The 24,229-nt window shown below is 29.2% G+C and overlaps 2 protein-coding genes across 3 annotated transcripts in view; one reads left to right on the top strand and one right to left on the bottom strand.

Moving 5' to 3' along the window:
• Window positions 1–705: 705 nt before the first annotated feature.
• LOC123297870 (transferrin-like) lies at window positions 706–15,321 on the top strand. Of its 2 annotated transcripts, none has more exons than XM_044879679.1 (12): window positions 706–962; window positions 8,381–8,474; window positions 8,954–9,093; window positions 10,064–10,345; window positions 10,616–10,913; window positions 11,338–11,498; window positions 11,573–11,810; window positions 12,286–12,434; window positions 12,798–13,001; window positions 13,061–13,177; window positions 13,564–13,826; window positions 14,364–15,321. In XM_044879679.1, exons 1-12 carry the CDS (start codon window positions 875–877, stop codon window positions 14,532–14,534), a joined length of 2,205 nt encoding a protein of 734 aa, XP_044735614.1. In that variant the 5' UTR covers window positions 706–874; the 3' UTR covers window positions 14,535–15,321. The 2 variants fall into 2 exon arrangements, with proteins under 2 accessions (XP_044735614.1, XP_044735615.1); XM_044879680.1 differs by having other exon boundaries at window positions 13,067–13,177.
• A 5,529-nt stretch (window positions 15,322–20,850) lies between these two features.
• Window positions 20,851–24,229, bottom strand: part of LOC123297338 (transferrin-like) — a 40,680-nt gene continuing 37,301 nt past the window's right edge. The window contains exons 8-12 of the mRNA XM_044878954.1: window positions 23,910–24,058; window positions 23,190–23,366; window positions 22,739–22,849; window positions 21,891–22,147; window positions 20,851–21,632 (exon numbers count right to left, since the gene is read on the bottom strand). Coding sequence (XP_044734889.1) covers window positions 21,405–21,632; window positions 21,891–22,147; window positions 22,739–22,849; window positions 23,190–23,366; window positions 23,910–24,058 — 922 coding nt within the window. The 3' untranslated portion in view covers window positions 20,851–21,404. The remainder of the gene's footprint in view (window positions 21,633–21,890; window positions 22,148–22,738; window positions 22,850–23,189; window positions 23,367–23,909; window positions 24,059–24,229) is intronic.

Raw genomic sequence — 24,229 nt, forward strand, 5'->3', positions numbered from 1 at the left:
CGTGCCTCAGTGGGACAGGAAAGATTATTCGGGTTAGCTGTTCCAAACATCTCGATATCAATGAAGTCATCAACGCTTTTGCGAAAAGAAAACGAAAGCTTGAATTTGTTATTTAAGTAAGCACCTAAATAAAATTATTCAATGTAAAATGTGTCGTTTAATGAAATTTGAAACAAAAATTTCATCAAAATTTGTTCGGTAGTTTAGAATCTAATTGTGGCGACACTGTGATGTGCAAACAAAGACACGTTTACTTTTGTGATTTTCGTGAGCGAACAAACTAACAACTAACAGGTTTATGAAATTACTAGTGTTCACCCCACGACTTTGAACACGTGGGCATATACACTGTACAAAATCTTGGTTAGGGCGTCATAAATTTTGTCAACATCTCCTTTGTAGGAAAGAACTGTATCGATCATGAGCGAGTTCATACTCCGACTCGCATTTGGCTGAATTTCGGGTGGTTTTACCGTGCCCATTACCTTTTTTGAGGAGTGGATCCGCTCCTACAGAGTGGCAGCGCCCAAGGCTGGAAATGAATGTCGTACTACTACAGAAACACCCAGTAAAACACTATGTACAACAACATTATCATAATTTTAAATAAACGTTTGAATCATACACCGATAATGCGTTATCACTTATCAGTCGAATTTTATAGGTGAATAGTAAAATCAACACCATTTTTTTGAAGTGTGTATGTGATGAGTATACTCTTCTCTAGGAAATAACAAACACACGGTGGTATGGAAATTTTATTAACGGATACTTCATTCAATTCATTTCACTTTTAGTAAGTTGTTGTGTGTTATTAGTTCAGTTGGCGGCTACATATAACTTCACTTAGTAGTAGGTACCGGCCGCGGTTTAAATGAAAATCATGGCGCTATCATTTGTGAATCTGAGTATTATTTTATTGTTATCAATTATTGTTAGTGTTTCATATGGACAAACTGTATGTAAGTATATTTTTTGGAATCCATATTTATAGCCTTGAAATATCATTTTCATCTCAAGGGTAGGTCATTTTATTTTCCATAATTACTCTGATTATATACGAGTTGTCTGGTGCAATTATGAGACGAAAGTTATCGTAAAGAAAATTGTTGTGTGTCAAACCGAAAAATAGTTTTTATTTGAATTTTTTTTTTTAAACTTAAAAATTTTGAAGGAAAATCGACGAATGTTTCGAATAAAAAAGGGTTTACATTTAATTAAAAGGATCGTCTCACATTATTTACTGTATTTGGCTACGTCCAGCCGAAATTAACGCTCAGTATTGCTCAATTAAATTAGGTAATATATTTTAAAGATAAAATGGATTATCGATAGAGTGCCGGTACTAACTGAACACAATTATTACTGCTTAGTTCGGCTAAACGCGGCAAATTACTTTTCACATTTTTTATAAATAAATCCATGTTTTTATCAATTTAATCCAGAGTTAAGTTAAAAATACGCACAGTTTCTATCTTACGGCTACGAAGGCGGAAAAGTTAAGCTACTATTGGATAGTAAAATGTATCGGCCTCGCATATTAGACCAGGTTGAAAACTTTTACTTCTTTTTTATTTATTTTATAACATTAATGCGCGCCGACTTTTAAGATTATTTAGATTACTTTTTAGATTTTTAATCTACCAAAAAAAAAAAAAATGTTTTTGGTCGCCGCAGCCTCATGGCTATTTTATTTGAATTAACACGGCGCGGCGTTTGGATCACTTGTTTTAAAATGTATATTTAACTATAAGAGTGTTTTAATATTTATTTTTTTAAATTATATCGTTTGTTATTGATAAATCATAACCCTAACTAAATAAAAGCGATTATACTATCTCTGGCCACTTCAATGTCGGTTAGACTTTGTTTGGTAATATTTTAAAGTATTGGTCAGGTACTAATACGTATTACAATTCATTCTTCGAAGGAAATATTCATTTATAAATCCTTAATTTTCAGTTTTCATATAATTTAGAAAGAACACTGATCATAGTTAACTCCTTAAACTACAGTAAACTACAATTTTCATTTTATCGGAATGAAAATTTCAGCCGGTATAGATTTTAATGAATCCCGACTGTTAAGTCGCTATGTAACCTACTAAGCTACTGGACTTGTTTTTTTTTCTTTTTAGTTTTTATTTAAAGCACTCGGGTTTTTTTTATTTTACACTTTTTAGTTAGGACTTTCAAATACTTTTTGAATGATACCTCGCTTACCATAATTCGCCGACTTTCGTTTTCAGTTTCTTATTTGTATGTTTAGTTCTCTGTGGCGCTCTAGAGACCAGACGCCTATTTTAATAATTCTTACGTCACTCGATTTGTTTTTTAATAGTTATTCAAAGTCTGGTGTTGGCCATATTGAATTTTCCTTACTGCCATATCTTTAGTAACACTTGGGAGATTAAAACCAAACAATCGACGTTAGAATCATCAAGATCGGCTCATGGTCTCTTGGTCTCTAGTGTGCCTAAAACGAACACATATTCATGCATATATGGACCGATAAACATATAAAACTCCTTTACATCGCACAGTCGGGTAAAAAAGTATGGACTTCATCGAGTAAAAGTATCGGGTAAAAAGTATGGGCACAGCCGAAGAATTAGTCAGAATGTGAATATATCCAAAATGATTTATATTCAAGTTTTTGTGGATATTGCAAGTTTGTTCCAAGATGAAAAGAAGATCAACTTCTACATTTTTTTTTTAAATGAAAACGCATATTTCTGATATTTTTGAACCCCGAATCAAAAAAGATATCTGTGGAATCGTAGCACCTAGACAAATCAACCGATTTTAATAATTTTTGTTTCGTTTAAAAGATAATTTAATGGAGAATGTTCTTAGTTATGTTTCAAGTGCGAGTTTAGGGTTCCGCGCCCGAAAGATTTGTCTGGGTTTTTTTAAATTTTATAAATTTCACTTAATAGGAGAGTTTTTTTTGGCAAAAAATATTAAACATTTGTTTGAAAAGTCTTTTCTTTCAATTTTGCATCTCTTTTTTCATGATTTTTCCTGACCCTTTACAACCCTGATAAGGCTTGCCAAAACAACAAGCTTATATTTTTTTTTAGTTTAAATAATTTCTAAATATTGAAATTTATGGAAAAAATATTTCAAACTAAAGTTTAATTTTTTTAAGGACAATGAATCTTCTATGAAAAATATATAATTTACTTTAGGCTAGAAAATTTTCTTGGTCCAATGAACGTGTTTCTTGTCTCAAAAGTTTTACCTTTTTTTCAAGTGCAAAAAATATTTTAAGGAAAAATTTTTTCTGTGTACAGGTAGAGTTGTTTATGTGTATCCATACTTTTGCACACCCTTTATGAGAAAAGTTCATAGTCAATAGAAATATTAAATAATTGAATATGTAATAATTTTAATATTTTGATAATGAAATCAGCCCTATTTTTTTTCCACACCTAGTTTTAAAAATATATGTATATATATTATTTGAATTACTCTTCTCCTATCACATCGTTATCTTTTTAAAACACCTAAAAAATTTGATAACAATTTAACGTTTTCATAATATATGTTTTTTTATAAACATATTTTTCAATTTCAACGCCATTTTATGTCACATGATGACTATATAAATTAGAAATTAGGTTTAATTTGTGTGTGGATCATAATAAATTATAATTACTTCAAGAAGATATCCATTATGTACAGAAAAAATTATCATTATTTTTACTACATAGTCCAGGAAAATAAAGATTTTTATGCTTTAAAAATTCAAGTGAAGTTTTTTCATGGAGATTATCTTTATTCGAATGCAAGAAATGACCCATGAAAAGTCCATTGCAAAATTATGTGCGCAAAAAAAATTATTCAAGGACATAGATCGTGAAAATGGGTTTTTCAAATATCTCGTAAACTATTAAGTTTATTGCAGTTGTAACTTATACGAAATTTCTTTGTAAGTTAATTTTGCATAAAAAGTATCACTAAAAAATTTCCTTCGAAGCAACAGTTTTCGAAATATGATAAAAGTTAGTATTTCAGAAATTAAAATATTTAAAAAAAAATTTTAAAAATAAGAATAGTTATTTTTAATATTAAAATAAAATTTACTTCAGCGCCCCAAAGTTTCCTTCAACACTCCCAGATACTACTTTGTTTTACATTAGTAAAAGTGGCTTCTAACTAATTAGTATTCTTCCTTCAAATTTATTTTTGACATTATTTATTAATAATGATGAAGGACAAATGCTAAAATGTAATAATTACACATGTTTTGAAAATGTCATGTCATTTTTTTTATAAGGTTTTCTAAATTTTAACTGAACGGTATTCTAAAGAATTTTATTTATGTTGTATATTTCGTTAATCATCGATCATTCGTACACTTTTGTTTAAAATACTGAATGATATTTTATAAAAATCTATTTAAAAATGTTTTATAAATATCAAAATTGTTTAATTATTTATAATTTTTATATAAATATTATTATTCATTTTTATGATTTATTTAACTAGGTAGTAAATTATCTTAATACACCGAGTGTGAGACGGCGGTAATGTACCTCTCCCGATTTCAAGGTGGATTTGTATTTATATTACAGTTTTGGTACAGTGAGAGCTCACAGTGGGATTTTGTACAACTTATTGTTAGAGAAGTTTTTTAGTTTCCCAAATAGCCAGTTTGGTGGAGAAGAAATCCGAATGTTTGTAAGCAAACTGCCTAGGTCAATATTAAAAATGTTAGATTAGTATGCATTAGTAGTTTTCAGTTATTCCAACTAACATAGGTATATTTATTTTAATGCAACAATATCGCAACACCTTTATAATTATTAGAACTTAGTAGAGATTTCTCACATATCCAGAGCCCACTTAATCAGGTTCCACTGTAAAACTGAAAGTAAATCACATTAAAGATTATCAATAAATTATACTACTACCGTTCAAATTGATATTTTTCTTTGCTTTCATGATTTCTTCTGAAAAGCAGAATAAAAAAAGTTTTTGGGAAGATATAACTTTTATTGTTTCAATACTAAACACAATAACTTACACTAATAATTTTTTAACTCTTTTATTTATTGATTTCATCATCTTTGGAAGAGTAATTTTCGAAAAATAAGACGGGTAAATGGTAAAATTAATTTATTCACTATTGATTCGATAACCATTGGTAGTCAATTACATATATTTTGTGAACAAAAATTTTAGGTAAATAAAAAAAAATTAATATTTTGAACACAGTAGTTAATTGCTGACATAGTATTTTGTAGAAATAATATTAAGTATAATTACGAGGTAATGATTCGTAATTTTAATAGTAATATAATTAATAATAATAATTTTGAATAGTAGGTATTTTTTAAGTATCGTATCTTTAATAGACTAATCTCCAAAGTCCAAAGATAACAAAAATACACATATATCAATGTGTAACTAGGGCGGTGTCATTTATAGGAAAATGTGGTCATATATTGATTCAATTATTAATATTTTAAATAAATTGATAATAGGACAACAGGCGCAATTTGAAAAAAAAAACTAAATCATTCATACACGTGCAAATAATTACTTTACACAGACAGTCCTAGCCAGTTTCGTGCAGTTCGCCACCAAATTAGCAACGAGTAACATACTGATTGATGAATACTTGGTAGTCGAAATTGGAGTATTATTAAATAATTATATAATAAAATTAGGCCTAAAATTGAAATTTATTTCAAAATATCCTAAAGTTCTCATTTATTATCTTTGATAATATTTATAGTCCTAGTCAGCCTTTTTACTACATTTTTCGTGGAACCCTTTCAAAAAGGTGCGAAATTTAATTAAGCTGAACATAGAAAATGTCAATGTTAAAAAATTTTATTGAAATTGCATGTTTATTTCCAGCTATGTAAAACATGTTTCATATTATCAGGAGGGTCTTTGATTCTATTGTAGAATTTTTTTAGAAGCTTACAAAGAACTATAGAATATCCCCGTAATTTTTCTTCATATCACATATAACAGATTGCTCTTCCCGTTTCATATCTGTTTATTCGACTTGCATAATAAAATTTTTTATTGATAAGGAAATCCATACAATACACACACACACACACACACACACACACACCTTAATAATGTATTTTATGAAAATATTAATTGATAAGCATTATTTTTGTAAGTATTTTTAAATTTCTGATAGAAAGATTTTCCTGTCACTCCAAAAAGCTAATTAAAAATACATGAGTAACTAAATTACTAACGTTTGAGAATAGTTAAATGGAAAAATACGTTCCAAAATAAATTCTGTCGAAATGTTAATTTTACCGTAGTTAAAAGCATAGAGACTGCAAATACCATACTGGAAATACCACAAGGATATACAAGCGCCAGGGCATGTTTGGATTAAAGCTTGATTTTTTTTTATGAATTTGGACTAAGACTAAATTAATTCTGATAATTTTATGGGGGGAGGGGGTTGCCTGATTATTTAAATAAATAAATGACTTCAAAAGTAGGCATATTTAATATTGGTCTTATAGGAAAACGGTAGCTGGATGATATGTTTTCATAGATTTCTCCAAAACTAGTCGGTGGAAATTAAAAAAAAAACTATTTAAGTTAAGGTTAAAACCCGAATAAAATATTCAAAACAAAAAAAAAATTCTTTATATTAGCTGATTTGGCAAACATCAGGCTCCCTATGCTTTGAATTTGGCATAAAAACACTTTTTAGTGAAATAAAGCGTGTCTTTTTAGTTTTTTAAGTTCACATCCCCTTTCCGACATGGTTGGAATAAAATAGGGCACCTTCACTTCTTAAAAATAAACAAATCTTCCTTTGTTTAACTTAAAAAAGTTTTAGAAATATTACTTTAATCAGAAATTTATCGATATAGCGCCTTAAGGTCATCATCACAGCTTGTATTATAAGATATTATAAGTATATTTATATACCTATTTGTTAGAATTACTTAGTCATAGTCTTGGAGACATTGAAGTGCACCTACAACATTGCTTCTAACGAAAGCTATTACTCATTGATTATCTAATCATGTATTTTGAATAATTGGAATGATAAAATTGTGTTATAGCTCAAAACAAATTATTTTGTAAGAAGTGTACGTCAAGGGATTTATCACTGTGCCAACTGCCTTGTGGAAATAAATCTGTTCTGCAACTCTTAGTTTGAATACTTAGTTTGAAATTCAGAAAAAGAATATATGAAAGAAAACTATCTCTGAAAAATTCTGAAAACATTAAATAAATTATTAATCAATCATTTAATGACAGAAAATGGTATTAGATTGAGACTCTTTCGGATGAAATATGAGTTACACTAAAATTTTTCAGAAAATAATTTTCAAGCAGCTGCATCTCTGCGAAAAATCATCGAATTTAGAACCTCAATAGCTCATTTGAAAACTTGTACTTTTTAGTTTGAAAACTTGTACATTTTAGTATCTGTTGCTCAAAAATTTTTATCAACCCTTGCCGCTTAGGAGGGTTGAAAGGGTGACAAATGTTATCCCTAAATTTTATATAAAGTTTAGAAGCGTATCAAAATTTTAAAAATACTGTTTCAACAAATTTCTTAAGACCACTCGAAAACTTGTTTACTTTTCTTGAAAATGAGATTTTGCTGTACGACCTCTTGGACCAAGATATTGACTTTCTAAGCAAAATTGACACTTCTGAATTTAATATCATGTATCATCTAAAATAACCATCGCACTGAAATTTTTTTCATATCTTTTGAAAACTTAAACTATCTTATTTTATTATTCCCTTGACACTTTATTATTTGATAATAATAGTCCGAAGTTTTACCATAGATTTCAAAATATCCTTTTCAGAATTTCCTGTCCTTAAAAAAAAGCTTTAAGATCATCTTGCCATGTACGCATTGGTCTACCTTTTTTCTTTTATTACCGTACGGTATCCATTTCGTATCGTCAATCAACCGTCTTTTATTCGCGCAACATTTTCCAATTTTCACAGCAAAATCGTGGTCAGTAAGCCTAAAAACCCATTAGCATAGATTTTAGTCCACTTTCGTTGTTTATTTTCTTTAAACCTAGCACACTTTCTAACGATATACCTACATTCTGAGCTACAGAGTTACCTAAGATTATTTTAAGATCAAAATCAAGCCGATTCCTAAAAAATTCCTAACAAATCGGTACAGAAACTCTAAAATCAAGACTGCAAAAGCCAAATGAAAAAACTAAAAATACAACTTTTTTTGACAAACTCTGTAAACTTTTTTACAAAGAACATTTTTCTAATTTAAAGAGTTCGTTCTTCTGTCTCTTATCAATTATAAAATTGAGTGAATTAAGTCTAATTTGAGGTCTCCTTAAGATGCTCTACTTACTTAATTGATAGTTACAATCTTTTTTTTTTTATTTTAGTTAATGTATGCGCCATTGAAGATGTGGTTCCACCAAGTCTTTGCCAAGAAGTGAAACAAGAACAAAGTGCCGAATGTATACAAGTACCTGACAGGTAAATATTAATTACACACCATGTTCTTTTATTTGATATCTCACTTGGATATATATAAAAATATTAAAATGTTCATGCCCACTTTCTCACTCCAACATCCCACCCCTCGAAAATTAAAAATAGATCAAAACAATTCTTGAAGCTGGTTGTATATCTTATCAAAATTTCAGCTCAATCGATGCTGAACTTTTTAGTTTTTGAAGCCCACCCTTTTCAATCCCTATTTCAACCCCTTACAGCCCTTTTTCGCATTAAAAACTTATCTCTTCAGGGTCTAGATTATCTCTGTACCAAATTTCATTTAAATCGATTCAGTAGTTTAGGTGTGATTACGTAACATACAGACAGACAGACAATGTTACTTTCGCACCTATAATAAAAGTAAGGACAAGGATAAGGATTGTAATTATAATGTTTTATGCAAACGATAGACATTTGTAAATTTATTATTTTTTTTACGTTTTGTATATCTTTTTCAGTGTAAACTGTGCAATTAAATTACAAAATGGAAAAGCAAACGTTGCAGTATTTTCGCCAGAACAAGCATTAGTAGCTGCCAAAGCATTAAATGATACTGTTAAAGTTGTTGCATCTGTTCGTCATCCAGACGATATAAACGGTAAAAATTTTATTCATAATTTAATTTTTATACCATGTATATATGAAATATACATAGTATATTAAGTTTAGTCCCAAGTTTGTAACGCTTAAAAATATTTATCGTCTTCAATTTCGATAAAACTCTGTATATAAGGTAATTTTGACCCAAAAAATACAAAAATCGGTTTCATTTAACGATTGGGCGAATAATTCTCGAGATAATACTGAAAATCGATCCGAAATATCGTTTTTTTCGAAAATTACTCGGCCAATCGCCAAATAAACTCGATTTGTGAATTTCTTGGGTCAAAATTACCTTATAAACTGAGTTTCATCAAATTCCGAAACAAATAATTTTTTACGATTTTTTCGAATTTTTCTAAGGGGTACCCCTTGAAAAAATTGCAAAAAATCGATACAAATTTATCGTCTCCAATTTCGATAAAACTCTGTTTATAAGGTAATTTTGACCCAAAAAATACAAAAATCGGTTTCATTTAACGATTGGGCGAATAATTCTCGAGATAATACTGGAAATCGATCCGAAATATCGTTTTTTTCGAAAATTACTCGGCCAATCGCCAAATAAACTCGATTTTTTAATTTCTTGGGTCAAAATTACCTTATAAACTGAGTTTCATCAAATTCCGAAACAAATAATTTTTTTCGAATTTTTCTAAGGAGTCATAAGGTCATTTGGGTCTTTGCTGCGTAGGACCTATCTTGTAAACCGTTAGAGATAGAACAAAAATTTAAATGTAAAAAATGTTCCTTATAAAATATTAAGCAACTTTTTTTCGTAAACATCACTGTTTACCCGTGAGAGCACAAAATTGTATAGTATGTATGTTATGGTTATATCAGTTATAGTATCAGACAGAGTAATCAACACTTTCCATACATGGTATTTCGACAATTAACTCAGTCAATTGTTTGTTTTCTCTTGTTTTTTCATTATATTTTATTTACATTTATTTCCACTTTTATAGAGGAATTTGCATTCCAATCTGTGGTTGTTGTGAAAAAAAGTTTCGAAGGTGGTTTAAAAAGTCTATCCAATAAACAATATTGCCATCCAGGTTTTGATTTAGAAGAAAAAGTATCAAAACGTGTATTAACTGAATTTGAAAATACTGTTGTACCATTAAAATGTGGTCCATCAGATAGTCATGCAGCTGAAGATGAAGTTGGTTCGGTAGCTAAATATTTTGGAAAGTCATGTCGACCAGGTCCATGGGTACCAAATAATGAGAAAATTGATAAACAATTAAGTACGTACAAGTGTCAAATTAAATTATTAACGTTACCATGCACTTATATTTTAAACTCCGAACCAAAAAAGCTATAAGCTAAGTTATAAGCTATGTATGTGTGTCTATCTGTCTGTCTGTCTGTCTATCTGTGACATCGTAGGGCCTAAACGGATGAACCGATTTTGTTTTCTTTTGTTTCGTTTGGAAGGTCATTCTGTGCCATTCATCCATAATCTTCGATAATGAAATAAGATCTTGACATAATAATAATAATATTGTACCTTTCAGGAGATAAATATAAGAATTTATGCGAATTGTGTGATAATAAAGAAAAATGTGAATATCAGTCAACAGATAAAAATCCACATCATGATGCTTTGAGATGTTTAGCTTACTTAGGTGGAGACGTTGCATATGTGAGCTTACAACATGTTAAATCTTATTTTGGATTAACAAATTCTGCAGTCAAAAAAGCTGATCCCAACGATTATCAATACCTTTGCCCAGATGGTAGTGTTCAACCGGTAGCAACAGTAAATCCATGTACATGGGTCAAACAACCATGGCCAGTAATTGTTGTTCGAAAGTAAGTGTTATTACTTTGTTACTATATCTCAACTCGAAGTCAACAAAAATTCATCCTGAGATAAATACTTAGTTATCCGTTTTTGTGCCAAAAAGTGGAATTTCGGGTAAAAGGCAAGATTTTTGGAATGTAAGCCAGAATTAGTATAATAACATCGGATTCGTATTAAGCGACCAAAAATACCAACTAGTTGGCAAATTTAAGCCAAAATCAGCATTTCAAAAAAATTCGGGCTACATATGCCTCCCGCTGGGGCCCTATGCCCCCCTGACTAGGTTAAATTGGCTGATTATACGGTACAAAAAGTTTAATTCAAATCGGTGGTGTTTCCTCACTTTTCCACTTCCGAAACTTTTTTTTCTGGCTTATTAATTGTATTATTACGTGTTTTAATCAAAAATTATCTCATGATAAATCATTTTAGTGAAATTGAAGATGAATTTAAAGCCAAAATAATAGATGTTGAACTACCAGCGAAAAAAATTTGGATTGAAATTTTAAGAACAATTTTAGCTCCAAGCAATCAGAAAATTATTGAAGTAAATACAACTAATAACATCGTTGCTTATTTAGAAGACAAAAATGGTATTCAATTTAGAAATTATTCATTTCTAGTAGCAAATCAAAGAAAATTTTGTATAAGTAAAAAATTTTTTTAGCTCGAAAAATTCCATCTCCGAGTGAAGATAAATGTAAAAGAAATCTTAAATGGTGTACTGTTACTACTGAAGAACAAGATAAATGTGAATGGCTCAGTAAATCTATGATATCAACTGGAATTCGACCAGAAATAACCTGTCAACTGGGAGCAAATACTATTGATTGTTTCAAACTCATTAGCAAAGGAAGGGCTGATATTATTAGTATTGATTCGAATTACGGATATATTGCTCGCAAGTAAGAACTCAATCATTAGACCATTAAGTTACATAGACTGAGCGCCAAACGAGCGTACCAACATCTGAGGTAATTGCTTAGGTCAAATCCATCATGTGCGACGGTATAGAGATATCAAAACGAAGTGTTGTTGTCATACTTGTCATTGTAAATTCGTAAGAAAAAATGTAAAGTGATACGTGATAAGAATCTTTTAAGACATTTCGTCATATGAAAATTTGGCATTCAATGTATGTTTTTTTGATAAATGCCCCTAAATTCAATGTATATTTTTTTGATAAATGTCCCCAATTCTTTTGATAAATGTATTTTTTTGATGAATGTCCCTAGCGGACCCAATAACCTCAGATGTTAGGCACACTTCTCACTGTATGGAAAGATAGGGGATGCTCAGTTTATGTACTTAATGTTGTAAGAATCTATCATAGTTAGATTTTATTAAATTGTGCAGTATATCGATTATTTAAATTCACAGGTCCTATTCTTTACAACCAATTTACTATCATCGCACCAATGAACAGTCATTAACTCTTGCGGTTATCAAAGATAAAGATTCCGATAAATATCAAACAATCCAAGACTTAAAAGGGAAGAATGTATGTGTTCCAGAATATGGTGGATTAGGTAAATTAAATTTTACAAAGTACAGGTAGTACGAGGTGTTACTTAATTTCTTTATGAAACAAAGTGGCGAAACGTGACTCATATACATTTAAGGTTGGAATAACTTTCCGCACTTAATAAAATTTAATATTTCAAATTAACTACAAAAGAAATTTTTGTTTTTCATAATATACAATTAATTAGAAACAATTCGTGATCAAATTTAGAATGTTTTTCAAGTCAAAATTTGAACGTCGATCAATCGGAAACCGTGAATATTTTTGGTAAATTGCTCTATATAATGGATTCTGATTCCTTTCATCTTTTAAAATGTTACTTAATTTCGCGATTATAAACTATTATTAAAATATAGATATGTTTTAGCTTTTATATCAGCAGTTGTATTGGGACTTAGCACTAATTTAACCAGAGATGCAAAAAGTAAATTATGTGATTATGGCAGAGATTTCAGTACCTTTTTCAATGATGGATGTGTGCCGGGTGCTCGTGATAAGGATCATGGTATTAGTGCTGAAACAAACTCAGATCGCTTATGCGCTTTATGTCAAATTACTGAATTGTCTAAAGGTGAGATGAAATAGCTACAAATTTACATGAACTCTTTACATAATTTGACCATTTTTAAGGTGCAGCAACTTGTGCAGCAGATATATCAAATAGATTCTTTGGCGATAAAGGAGCTTTGGATTGTATTTCATTTGGTGGAGGAGACGTTGCACTTGTTGATAAATCAGAAGTACAAGGTAAGAATTAATTTTAATTTTAAGGAAAAGTATTTAAATCTTTGCTACTACTTTTACTTTTACTTAGCTAATGAATGTCGATTTTATTTCTTTATAATTCTAAATATTATGATGGTGGGCATTTGTACCACTCACTTTAATGAGGAAACCTTAATAAATCTCTCATAATTGACAATGCACATCGCAAAATAAGTTTAGTCACTTTATATAAGTAAGTATTCACTATTTTCTCATCGTTTCGAAATATCGCCCTTGACCTGGGTAGTGTCAAGCTTTTAATCTCCAATCATTGTAACTGTCTAAATATTATCTAAAATTCAGAATTTATTAATATGTTTCTTTCAAAATGAAATTTGAAATTATAACTTTCCTATATTTGTTTTTAGATGCTACTAATTCTTCAGATTATCGTGTACTCTGCGCAAACAATACGTTGGCAGCAAGTACGGGATTCAATGTTGATGAAAATTGCGCATTGAGCGCTATTGTTGATAGTGAAACGGTTACCAGACCTAAAGACGCAAACAATCCTGCTTATGAGTTACTTTTAGCTGATATCCAAAGTGCTTTCAAAAATACAAACAACAAAAAGTTCTCAGCAATGTCTGTGTTTTCTAAATTCAACGATCATGAAGATGTTTTATTTAAGGTGAGATATAATTTTAGTTTTATTGCTATTATACCCCTAAGTAAAAAACACTAACGATGTAACCTCTTGATGACGTTTGACGCCTGCTGTATGAGCGTCAAATTTGAATTAAATCCAGCTGAAAAAGTAGAATTAAGTTATGCGTCAGCGTCAAATTGTAAAAATGACGACAAAAAAGTTTATTAACATCGATATCTCAAGATATACAGTGGAACCTGGTTAAGTGAGCTCCTGAAAATAGGATTGAATTGAAATAACTGTGGAATTTTTTATTCATTCCATTGTGTGATTTTTGATTGCGGCCTTCTTTACTTAAATATAAAGTAAACAGTAATTGCCTAGTTAGGAAAACATATTCTTAAATGAAAACATATTCTTAAAAAAAATGGATGAATGCAGGCATCTAGATTACAGAAATACTTGTGAATGTATATTCGATTCGAACGCAAGCAATCGTGAACCGAATTCAAACCGAATAATGTTAACAATTTTCAGCAACTATTAGTATAATATTAATAAAACCGTTAATTATTTCAGAGCAACATACTTGGTTTTGATGAAACAAAAGACCCCAATTCGAAATACGCAAGAAACTATGACAAATTATTTAGTCAAGTTGACAAATGCACGGGTGCTGGAGCGATGGGTGTCTTCAGTTCATTTGCAACAATTCTTTTCTGCCTTGTAGCTGTGTTTCATCTATTTTAATTTTACATTATTTAATAAAAACTAAAAAGACAATTCGTTATTAAAGTATTATAAGAATATTTGAGTTACAACTCTCGAACAGTTCCATAGCCCGGATAAATTATTCGATTTCGTCAATGTGAATTTCAAATAATGTTTTTTTTTTTTTAATTTACCATTCATAGTAGGGGAAGGTGTCCTATAATGACCCTAAACTAACCTTAAAATTTATTACACGCCTATCAAAATGTGTTATAATATTATGAAAAGTTAACAGACGCCATGAGTAAAAGAACCAGCCGGCGAAAACTAACACAAAAAATAAATTTAACGTTGAAATTTCTCTTACCATAGATCATAAGCAGTGAAATTAATATTTCTCCTGTTAAATATAAAATAGCTTATACATCGCCATAAATCTTTGTTGGACGATTAATTTGATTACGTGAAAGCCATCTATCGATAAATATACTAGATGGCTTTAATGATTCACTGAAAACAACGAGGGATCATTTTACCCTAAGGAATCATTATAGAGCACTTTCCCCTACTGTATATAAAACGGGAGTAGATAAGAGATTTCATAGGTACGTTATTAGATCATGCCAATGCTGCATAGAGATAGTGATAACTATCTTCTAAGTAATGTGGAAGCTCTCTTTTAAAATTATTTACGATATTTTCATTAATTTTCCATTAACGAATAATAACACATCACTTGAATAAATGTTGATTATTACATGAAATTCATATTACGCAGTTTAGTTGTATTTTGATACTTTTTGAATAAATGTAATATTTGTAATTATATTTGTATTATTAATTAAAAATTTAGGAAATATATTATTTTGATTGAAACTTGTGTTAATGACCCGAAATTCGACTAAATTTATCTTGTATCATAATATCTAAAATAAGTGTTAAAAAATTAAAAATTTCGTATTCTTAATTTCATAATCCATTATGGTCCCAGAAGTAAGCAAACGCAAATAATCTTTATTAGTAAAATATAAATTTACAGAGGTACCCTAAATAACAATTGATGGATAAACATTAATTATACAAAATAATTTCTAAAGTAGCTAGAAACAAAAGTCAAAAATATAAATAAATCATACAGTGAAGAAATACATCATTACAATCTGTAGGCTAATAGAGACAGGGTAACCAGGTCTCATGTTTTAGCGCTAGAACTTGTGCTTTTTTTACTCTTCCTACACTCTACAATTTTTTTTTCTCCTTAATCTACCGCTTTTTGAGGATTTTGGAAAAATTTTTGAATTAACAAAATGACATTTGTTTAATTTTCATTTTACGTAATTGAAAATTTGAAACTCCTTCGTCTATGTTATTTTGAAGTCTTTGCACAAAGTCATCAACTCATAAGATATTCACCCAATAGACTATTTACTTCGGTAAATATTTCTAATTTAAAGTATTTTAGCATACCCATGATAATGCCATTACCGCCCAAGATTGTAACGTGTATTTCATTCCGTGTAAGCGCGTGAAAAGTGTGTTTTTTTAGCAATGTTAATGATAAATACTGAGAGTAACATTAATAAGTAATATTTATTTTAAATTTATATGAAAATAAATTAAAATGTCTTTATCGTTTAATTAATTTATCACAGCATTTTAACAATTTTAATTTGCGGAATGTTTGGTACGACGCACCAACATCTGTAGTTATCTTTTCTGTAATATATATAGTAGCAATTCTGACCAAACTCAACACATGTATATAATACCTCTCACTTAGATACATTGCTTGACGCATTTAGTCTGTCATACTCGTGATATTTATAGGCCTAGATGTAAATCGAACATTCTGTATATCTATGCGAGCTAACATACATAGTTCTTTTTTACATCGCTAGATAGAGTCTTTCTTAACATTAAAGTTCCAGAGACAAGCGGTAATTTAAAAAAAAAAAAAAAAAAAAAACTACAATAATAATATCTACAAAACGTTAGGAGTTGCAATATAACCATTCAATTCAATTCAAATCAAAGATTTTACTTGACAAACGTATATACTTTCTCCAAAACAGTTTAAATCGTTATACCAAACATCCTGTATAAATAAATTTGTGTTATTTTTTATATAAATTGTGAGATTTTAACAATATATAAAAATAGATTTGTCAATATAAACAAGAAATCAATCCTTCTTAGCTCCACTGATTCAATTCTATCATAAGTATCAACATTAACTTCCACTTGAAGATATGGAGTAACTATAGATTTATATTTATAAAATTCAAAGCATAACTCGGTGAAGTTTCACGTCTATGAAAAGCGCGCGGGTAAGTTATACTTGGCCACAATGGCCACGTAACATTTAAATATACAGCGTGTTTGTTGTTTATTAATGAATTGGGAACCATATTCGAAGTTTTACGAACGTATTAGCTATTTTATTTAGTGTCGTTGCGGCTACGGTAGAATTTACTCATCTCACGACTTTGAAGAGCGAGCGGATAAGTAATACCCAGCCAAGATGGTCACGAGACATTTATTTATATGTACAGTTTAGTTTCTTTAATTTTTGATTATTATATGTTCATTTTATATTAAATAAATGTTTAATTTTTATTAATAATGTGAATAACTAGGTATGTCCCCAATACAGAAAACTGAAATTCACATGAGATTGATTCAGTACGTACGTACAAAAATGTCAATGTGTAAAATATATCCGGCCACAACTGGCTACTTGTCTGATTTCTGAAACTTCAAATGCTTGTCTCAATAATTATTATCCTGTAAGATAACTAATTTTTACACCCAAAAATAAGTAGAATTGAAATTAGTTTGGATGCAAGTATTGAATTAATGAAACTAAAAAGAGAAAATCTGATTTTTAATAGTAAATCTTAACAGTTATTTGAAATAAGTAGAATTATCTAAGACTTAATAAATTATATTTATGTTTAAAATGCTAAATGTTTAAAAAAAACCAAACTGATACTTAAAAACTATTGGTCCATAGCACTATTGGCTCGGTTTCTGTACAATATTTCGTTCATATTTAAGTAATAGAGAAAATAAAGAGACATTCCTTTTTTTTAAATAAAGAACTGTTTTAAACTACTTTTCTGGGCATACTACGGAAAGAATTTTGCATGATCTCTAAATTGAAGTGTGCATATATCTTTAAAAATAAAAGACACAGCAAATGTTGATCATTCAAGTGAAAACGAATTCTTGAACAAACGGCAATCGTAAAAAAAGGTTTGATTCTAAAAAGAAAAAAGATTTTTGATTTTGTTTTATTTATATAAAATTTTTGATACAGTTAATATAGTTTTTTAATTTACTACATCAAATTAATATTTATTCTTAATATTTTATTCTGGAAAAAATAGGGACTCATCTTCTGAGAGTCACCTGTTTGTTATTGAAGGTCCCTTAGATATGTATAATAATAAAAAGGAATATTTCTTAAAATTTAAATAAATAATTATATTTTAAGTAATAAATAAATACAATAATCTATTTTTATAAGCTTAAGCGCTAGGTTTTGCAGAGAAAGATCTGTCGAGCGAGCAAGCAGATGTAATCGTTTTGCCCAATGACTTACTTGACTAATGTACTTTAATCCTGAGGGGGACGTAGGACCACAAAACCATCATATTTGTCACAGCGAGCAATTTATAACCAATAACAAATAGTAATACAAATTTCCAAATAATTTTCCAATTTATTTTGCACTTCTATATCAGCCTCTTTAATCTCCCCGGTGGAAAAAATATTTGAAGAAATAATAAGTCTTAATACTTAAGTATTAAAAACTCTGAAAAGTCTTGGAAACTCTGAATAACTCTGAATTTTTCAACGTTTTTGGGCTATCTAATTCAGAAAAATAAGTCTGGATAATTCTAAATTAAACTGTTGAAAAACGCTGAGAAATTCAGGGTTATTCAAAGTTTCTAAGATTTTTCGAGTTTCTAAAACTTATTAAGACTTATTCTTTCTTCAAATATTTTTTCCAGCCAGGGTTGTTGAATTATAAGCAATTTACCTCTATCCTTTACATTATTCCGCAAGATAATTGTCTGAAGTTATGTTCCACGTTCGAAATATTTATTTCTGTATTGTGTTTTATGATAGCCACTGTATCTATTTCTGCAATAATTAAACCGCGTTACCTTCTGCAACAGATCATTCTCTGTGTGACCCAATAATTTTCTAGACATTATAAATTCTAAAGGAAGAAAGGCATTTTCATAAATACAAGCTTAAGAGTATAATTAAGAGGCACAAAATAGACAATCATTTAAATAATTTTAAACTTAAAAAAAGTCGCAGATGTCTACATTGAACTTAGAACGCGTACCAATATTTAAAGAGTGTTTTCACAGTATTTCATAGTTTTTATTTTTTTATTTTTTGGATATCAGATTCCAGATAGCCAAACAGTAAGCTCGCTATTTTAGTTCAAAGTAAACATTTGTGGAACTGTATAATAGTTCATAGAGCTACTATATAATAAACATTTGGGAATATAACTGTCCTCCCGATAAAATAACCGCACATGGTTTACTAACAGAGTATTTGACTGATACACGCAGACATTAGCGTTGAAATAAGTATTATAAGGTCAAATACATCCAGTATGTTCAAACAATTATCGTGTAGAAAATTTTACTGCCATTTGAAAAAAACCATCACTTATTTGAACGGGAGGACTGCAATAGACTCCTTGAATCGTAACGTTAATAAAATGATATAAAAATATATGATATCGCAGCTAACTAACTTAATTAGCCATTCAATTAACAATCTTTTTACTAAACGGTGCCGTTTAACTAGTTGCCTGAACAATATTCAGCCATTCAATCAAACAACTAGGCAAATAACCTAGTCATTTAAATTTGGTTCCACTTTCTGTTACCTGGCGCTGAAATACACATACTGTCTCAATATGGCGTCCACAAGCAAAAATATTATTAGTGTTTCTCACAGTTTGATTGCGTTTAAGCAAAAGAAAGTATAAGGGAAGAGTGTAGTGATAAAAAGTTGGAACCAAGTATGATACTATTAAAAACTGGTTTTCACGGCAAGAGTTTCAATACTCAGATACAAACTATATCGACAAAATTTCAGAAAGTCAAATTTCTTTAAGAGAGACTGTGGAAAGTCAGTCACTCTTTAGTTTCTATAGTCATTCCAAAAATGTAGAATAAGCTTTCCGTGAATCAATGTCGCAATAATAGATGAGCTTATTTTCAAAACAAAGTTATTTGCGAATTCAAATGACACGGAAATTTAACTTGAGTTGACAAATGATATTTTTATGAAAGGCCTAAGCATCAGCCGGCCAGTTCATTAAATGTTGTATTTATTACACGCTACGGCTGAATATCATTCAATCCGCTAGTTAAACGGCACCGTTTGGTAAAAAGGCTTGGCTATCAGTTAAACGGATAATTAAGTTAGTTGAATGTGACATAGACATAACAAAATTTTAAAATAAAAATTTGACTCAATAATAATTTTTGAATTTTTTTATAGTACACTAGCCGAGCTAGAAAATGGGACAAAATATAATTTTAATATTTTATTTAATTTTAAAGTAATAATGTTCCAATTAACTGAGACTCCACCGTATATTATAATATTATTGAAAAATGTGTTTTCGATAAAGTTGTCTTTTGTGCCGTCATATTAAGTTTATTTCGATTGTAAAATTTTCTAAGATATAAAAAAATACAGAGTGCGATTTCTTAAATTTTATGTTCTTAACCATTTTTGTCATATTAAAAATGCAGTGTATGGTGTAATTGTTTGACTATATACAAGAAGGAATAAAAAAAAACTAACAATTTTTGTTTAAAACATTTTTTCGAAAAACGTTAACTTTCGGAGGAAATACAACTTAAAACAATGTCCTTATTGCATTTAATCGAAAGAAAATACGCTTAAAGTTTATCGATAGTTGTAGTTAAAAGTCATGGACACGAGTTATAGAGGCCTGGCGAATGTCCTCTATAGCTCCTAACAACTTTTAGCTAAAGGATTTTTCCGCAGTCAGCGTATTTTTTTTTTTTTTTTTATTAAATGCCAATAATGACATATTTTTAAGTCGCATTTTCTCCGAAAACTATAGTTTTTCGAAAAAATGTTTAAACAAAAATTGATAGTTTCTTATGAGGATCAACTTTCGAATTTGTGTTATTCTATCTCTTACCGTTTAGGATCTACATTAACTATTAAATAAACCCGAAGAATTAGGTCTAATCTGATGTCAGAACATGATGTCTCCCATCAAACTCTACAGCTCTGTAATTTTTGTTTAAGTTATTATTTGATTGGTTAACTACAAAACGAGCTATTAGCCATTATAGATTAAAATGACCCACCCTGTATATACAGCTTCTTTAGCTCTACTTTCAAAGTCCATCTTATCATTTATAGCACATTTTCCTTATGATTTTCTTTACATTTCATTAAATAATTTTATTTATTTATTTTTTCATTTTTATTACTTTCTTGTCATAAATTTTGTCCGATTTTCTTGCTTGGTCGGTGTAGTTAAACAATTATTATTTACTATAATATTTGGCAATAATTTTGGTTTAAATTTGCTAAATCAAATAATCTTCCATAATAAGATTTAAGAATTAAAGAATATAATTCAAAATTCAATATTGAATAAGGCCACCAAGAAGTAAGCGTGAAAGCATAGTAAATATGCTAATAAACAATTCATTTCTGTTACACACAGTACATACTTACTGTCGTTGAACTGAACGCTCAATGGACGAATCTATTGTGAGCTACTATTCAGATGAATTTCTGGCCATAGTTATACAATGTCATTATCATCACTATTTCGTTTCACACTTCACAATTTAATTTCCATTAAATTTAATTTTAAACTTTTTAAAATTCAACTCGATTCGCTCGATGATATTCACTTTTCATGACAACATTGTAAACGACAAACGCCATCATCATTAAAATAACAAAAACTGATCCCACGATAAGAACGTAATAGCCATATGATAATTCACCATCTTTTTCTAAATCATCAATATCTAAAATTAGATTGTTGTACGAACCAAAGTAATGATTTGCTCCGTCTAGAAATTCAAATCCTTCTGTATTATCCTGCAAACAATAAAAATTTATAAAGTACGATTATGGTCTCAGTTGGCAAATTAAAATAAAAAGAAAGAGTGTTAAAAAAAGCAAATTATAATGAAATCATGCATCTTATGCATGAACACTGCAAGGCTAAATTAGACTATTGGCAGAAAATATTTCCACCAGAGTCTTATAAATTATATGTGAACCTGGGTTAAAATAACCCTGAAAATCAATCATCGGAAGTCAAAACTGTATCAAGTTCGATTATCTTTATCTTACCTTAAACAAAACATCATTTTTATTATGAAATTTACTAAATACATTCATTGTATTAAATGCGGATGATTTACCGCCCAAGTACTTTTCAATTTGTCGTAATAACAATTTAAAGTTTGAATTTTCCTGGTCAATAACTCTTGTTATAATTTCACTGGTAATCACAGTTGTTAAGGCACATGCTTCATCGATGTTATCAAAGCCTGGAGTTGCAGCTAATGTATTATTACGACATATTACTCGATATTTATCATTCTTGTCTAAAAAAAAAACGAATTCGAATTGAAATATACGTTTATGAAAATAGGTAAGTTATTTAGTGATGTTCATAAGATCGTCTCATAGATCGTCTATACTATAATAAAACCCTTACGATTAAAATAGTAGCGGCATTCATGTTAAAGAAATTCTGCACGCCACAATGATTTAATATACAAAAATATCGATCTAAGTCCTGTATAAAAATCTATGATTCATAGTTATTGAAATAAATACCACGATACTCGAAATAAAATTGTATATTAAGAAATTCTATTTAAATTCTTTTTCTTCAAATTTGTGATAATTTTTGTATTTATATTTTTGTAAATCGTTACTGTAATTGTTGGTAATATTTTGTTTATTTATTTTTATATGAATAAATTTTGCTACTGACGATGATTGCGTTGCAATCGAAATATCGATATTTAACGACATGTAAGTCTGTTGTAGGTTTTTAATTGTATTTTTTAAATAGAATTTCTTAATATTCAATTTTATTTCGAGTATCGTGGTATTTATTTCAATAACTATGTCTCAACTCGAAGTCAACAAAAATTCATCCTTATATCTATGATTCATTTTACACCTACCCAAATCTTGTAGACCAACAAAAGCAACATCGCCTACTTGATCCAAACATTTTAATGCGTTTTCATACTCATTATTCTGATTTGCATAAAATGAACAAGGATCTCTGGGCCCTGGAAAATAATAATCATAACTCTAAATTATGTTTAGCAGCATTAGCGTAGCTAGAAATTTTTTGTTTTCGTTTATCTACTTCTAAACTAGAGAGATTTTTAGAAAAATTGAAACTATATTTTTAAATTTGAAAATTTTGCAATTCGGGTTGTTTTTAAATTTTGTGTAGATTTATTACTTGAAAATTTTTTGTACAATAATATATAACAGTATATTTTATTTAATACCTTTCGTTAAACCGATATTAACACGTGTTCTCGATTTGTAATGACATTTTTTTCGTATATTACACACTAATTTGGGTGACGAGAAATGTGATTTGAGAATTGTGAAACTTACCTTCATTCCAACTAACCATCTGACACAAAGAACAAGTATCAACAACTTCAATGTTATTATTGAAGTAATAAGATAATTCTTCGCCACCAGGTGCACAAGTTTTATTGAAAAATGATGTTAACGAATCATTTCTTAATTCTTCATATTTTTTTATTACACGCCTTGCAGCTCTATATCCTGTAAACAGTCAAATAGCGGATAAAATAAACCATGCTAGTTAACACACTTTCCATTCTTACAAATCAAATAAAAAAAGGAGGGGCAAAAGATTGTAACTATTTGTTACAATCTTTGTGGAAATAAATCTGATCTGGAAATCAGAATACTTAGTTTAAAATTCAAAAAAAAAGAATATGTGAAGTTAAACTATCTCTGAAAAAGTCTGAAAATATTAAGTAAATTTTTAATCAATCATTTAATGACAGAAAATGGTAATAGATTGAGACTCTTTCAGGATAAGTATTTCGGGAGTTACTTAAAAAATTTTCAGAAAAGTAGTAACAAAGTATAGTAGTAACTCAGAATATTTCTTCTGAAAGAGTCTCAATCTATTACCATTTTCTGTCATTAAATGATTGATTAATAATTTATTTAATATTTTCAGAATTTTTCAGAGATAGTTTTACTTTACATATTATTTTTTTTAAATTTAAAACTAAGAGTTCCAGAACAGATTTCTTTCCACAAGGGAAAGTTCAACATATAAAATTCAATATTTACCTATTCCTTCAACTAATGAGAAACAAGCATTTTTTCCTTTTAAATCATTAAAATTTTTAATTTCTGATGTACTGTTTTCTTTTATAACTGCTACAATAGTTTTTCTTAATCTGGTTTTTTCATATGCAATTGGATACAAACTGAAAAACCTAAAAGGTCCAAAAATATTGTTAACATTTTTTTCGTTTTATACAACTCAAGCACCCCTATTGTAAGTATAACACCTATTTTTGAAAAGTGTCTCAATTAGATTCTACTGGTAATATTTTGACGAAAACGCGGGACGCAGTGGTAATTATGAATTTTGTATTTCTATTTTT

The sequence above is a fragment of the Chrysoperla carnea genome, chromosome 4 (genome assembly GCF_905475395.1).
Source record: "Chrysoperla carnea chromosome 4, inChrCarn1.1, whole genome shotgun sequence".
Taxonomy (NCBI): Eukaryota; Metazoa; Arthropoda; class Insecta; order Neuroptera; family Chrysopidae; genus Chrysoperla; species Chrysoperla carnea.

Coding starts and splice junctions, on each gene's coding strand:
- LOC123297870 (XM_044879679.1), top strand. CDS start 875: ATGAAAATCATGGCGCTATCATTTGTGAATCTGAGTATTATTTTATTG. Junction 10,346..10,615: donor GAAAATTGATAAACAATTAA/GTACGTACAAGT, acceptor TGTACCTTTCAG/GAGATAAATATAAGAATTTA. Junction 10,914..11,337: donor CCAGTAATTGTTGTTCGAAA/GTAAGTGTTATT, acceptor AAATCATTTTAG/TGAAATTGAAGATGAATTTA.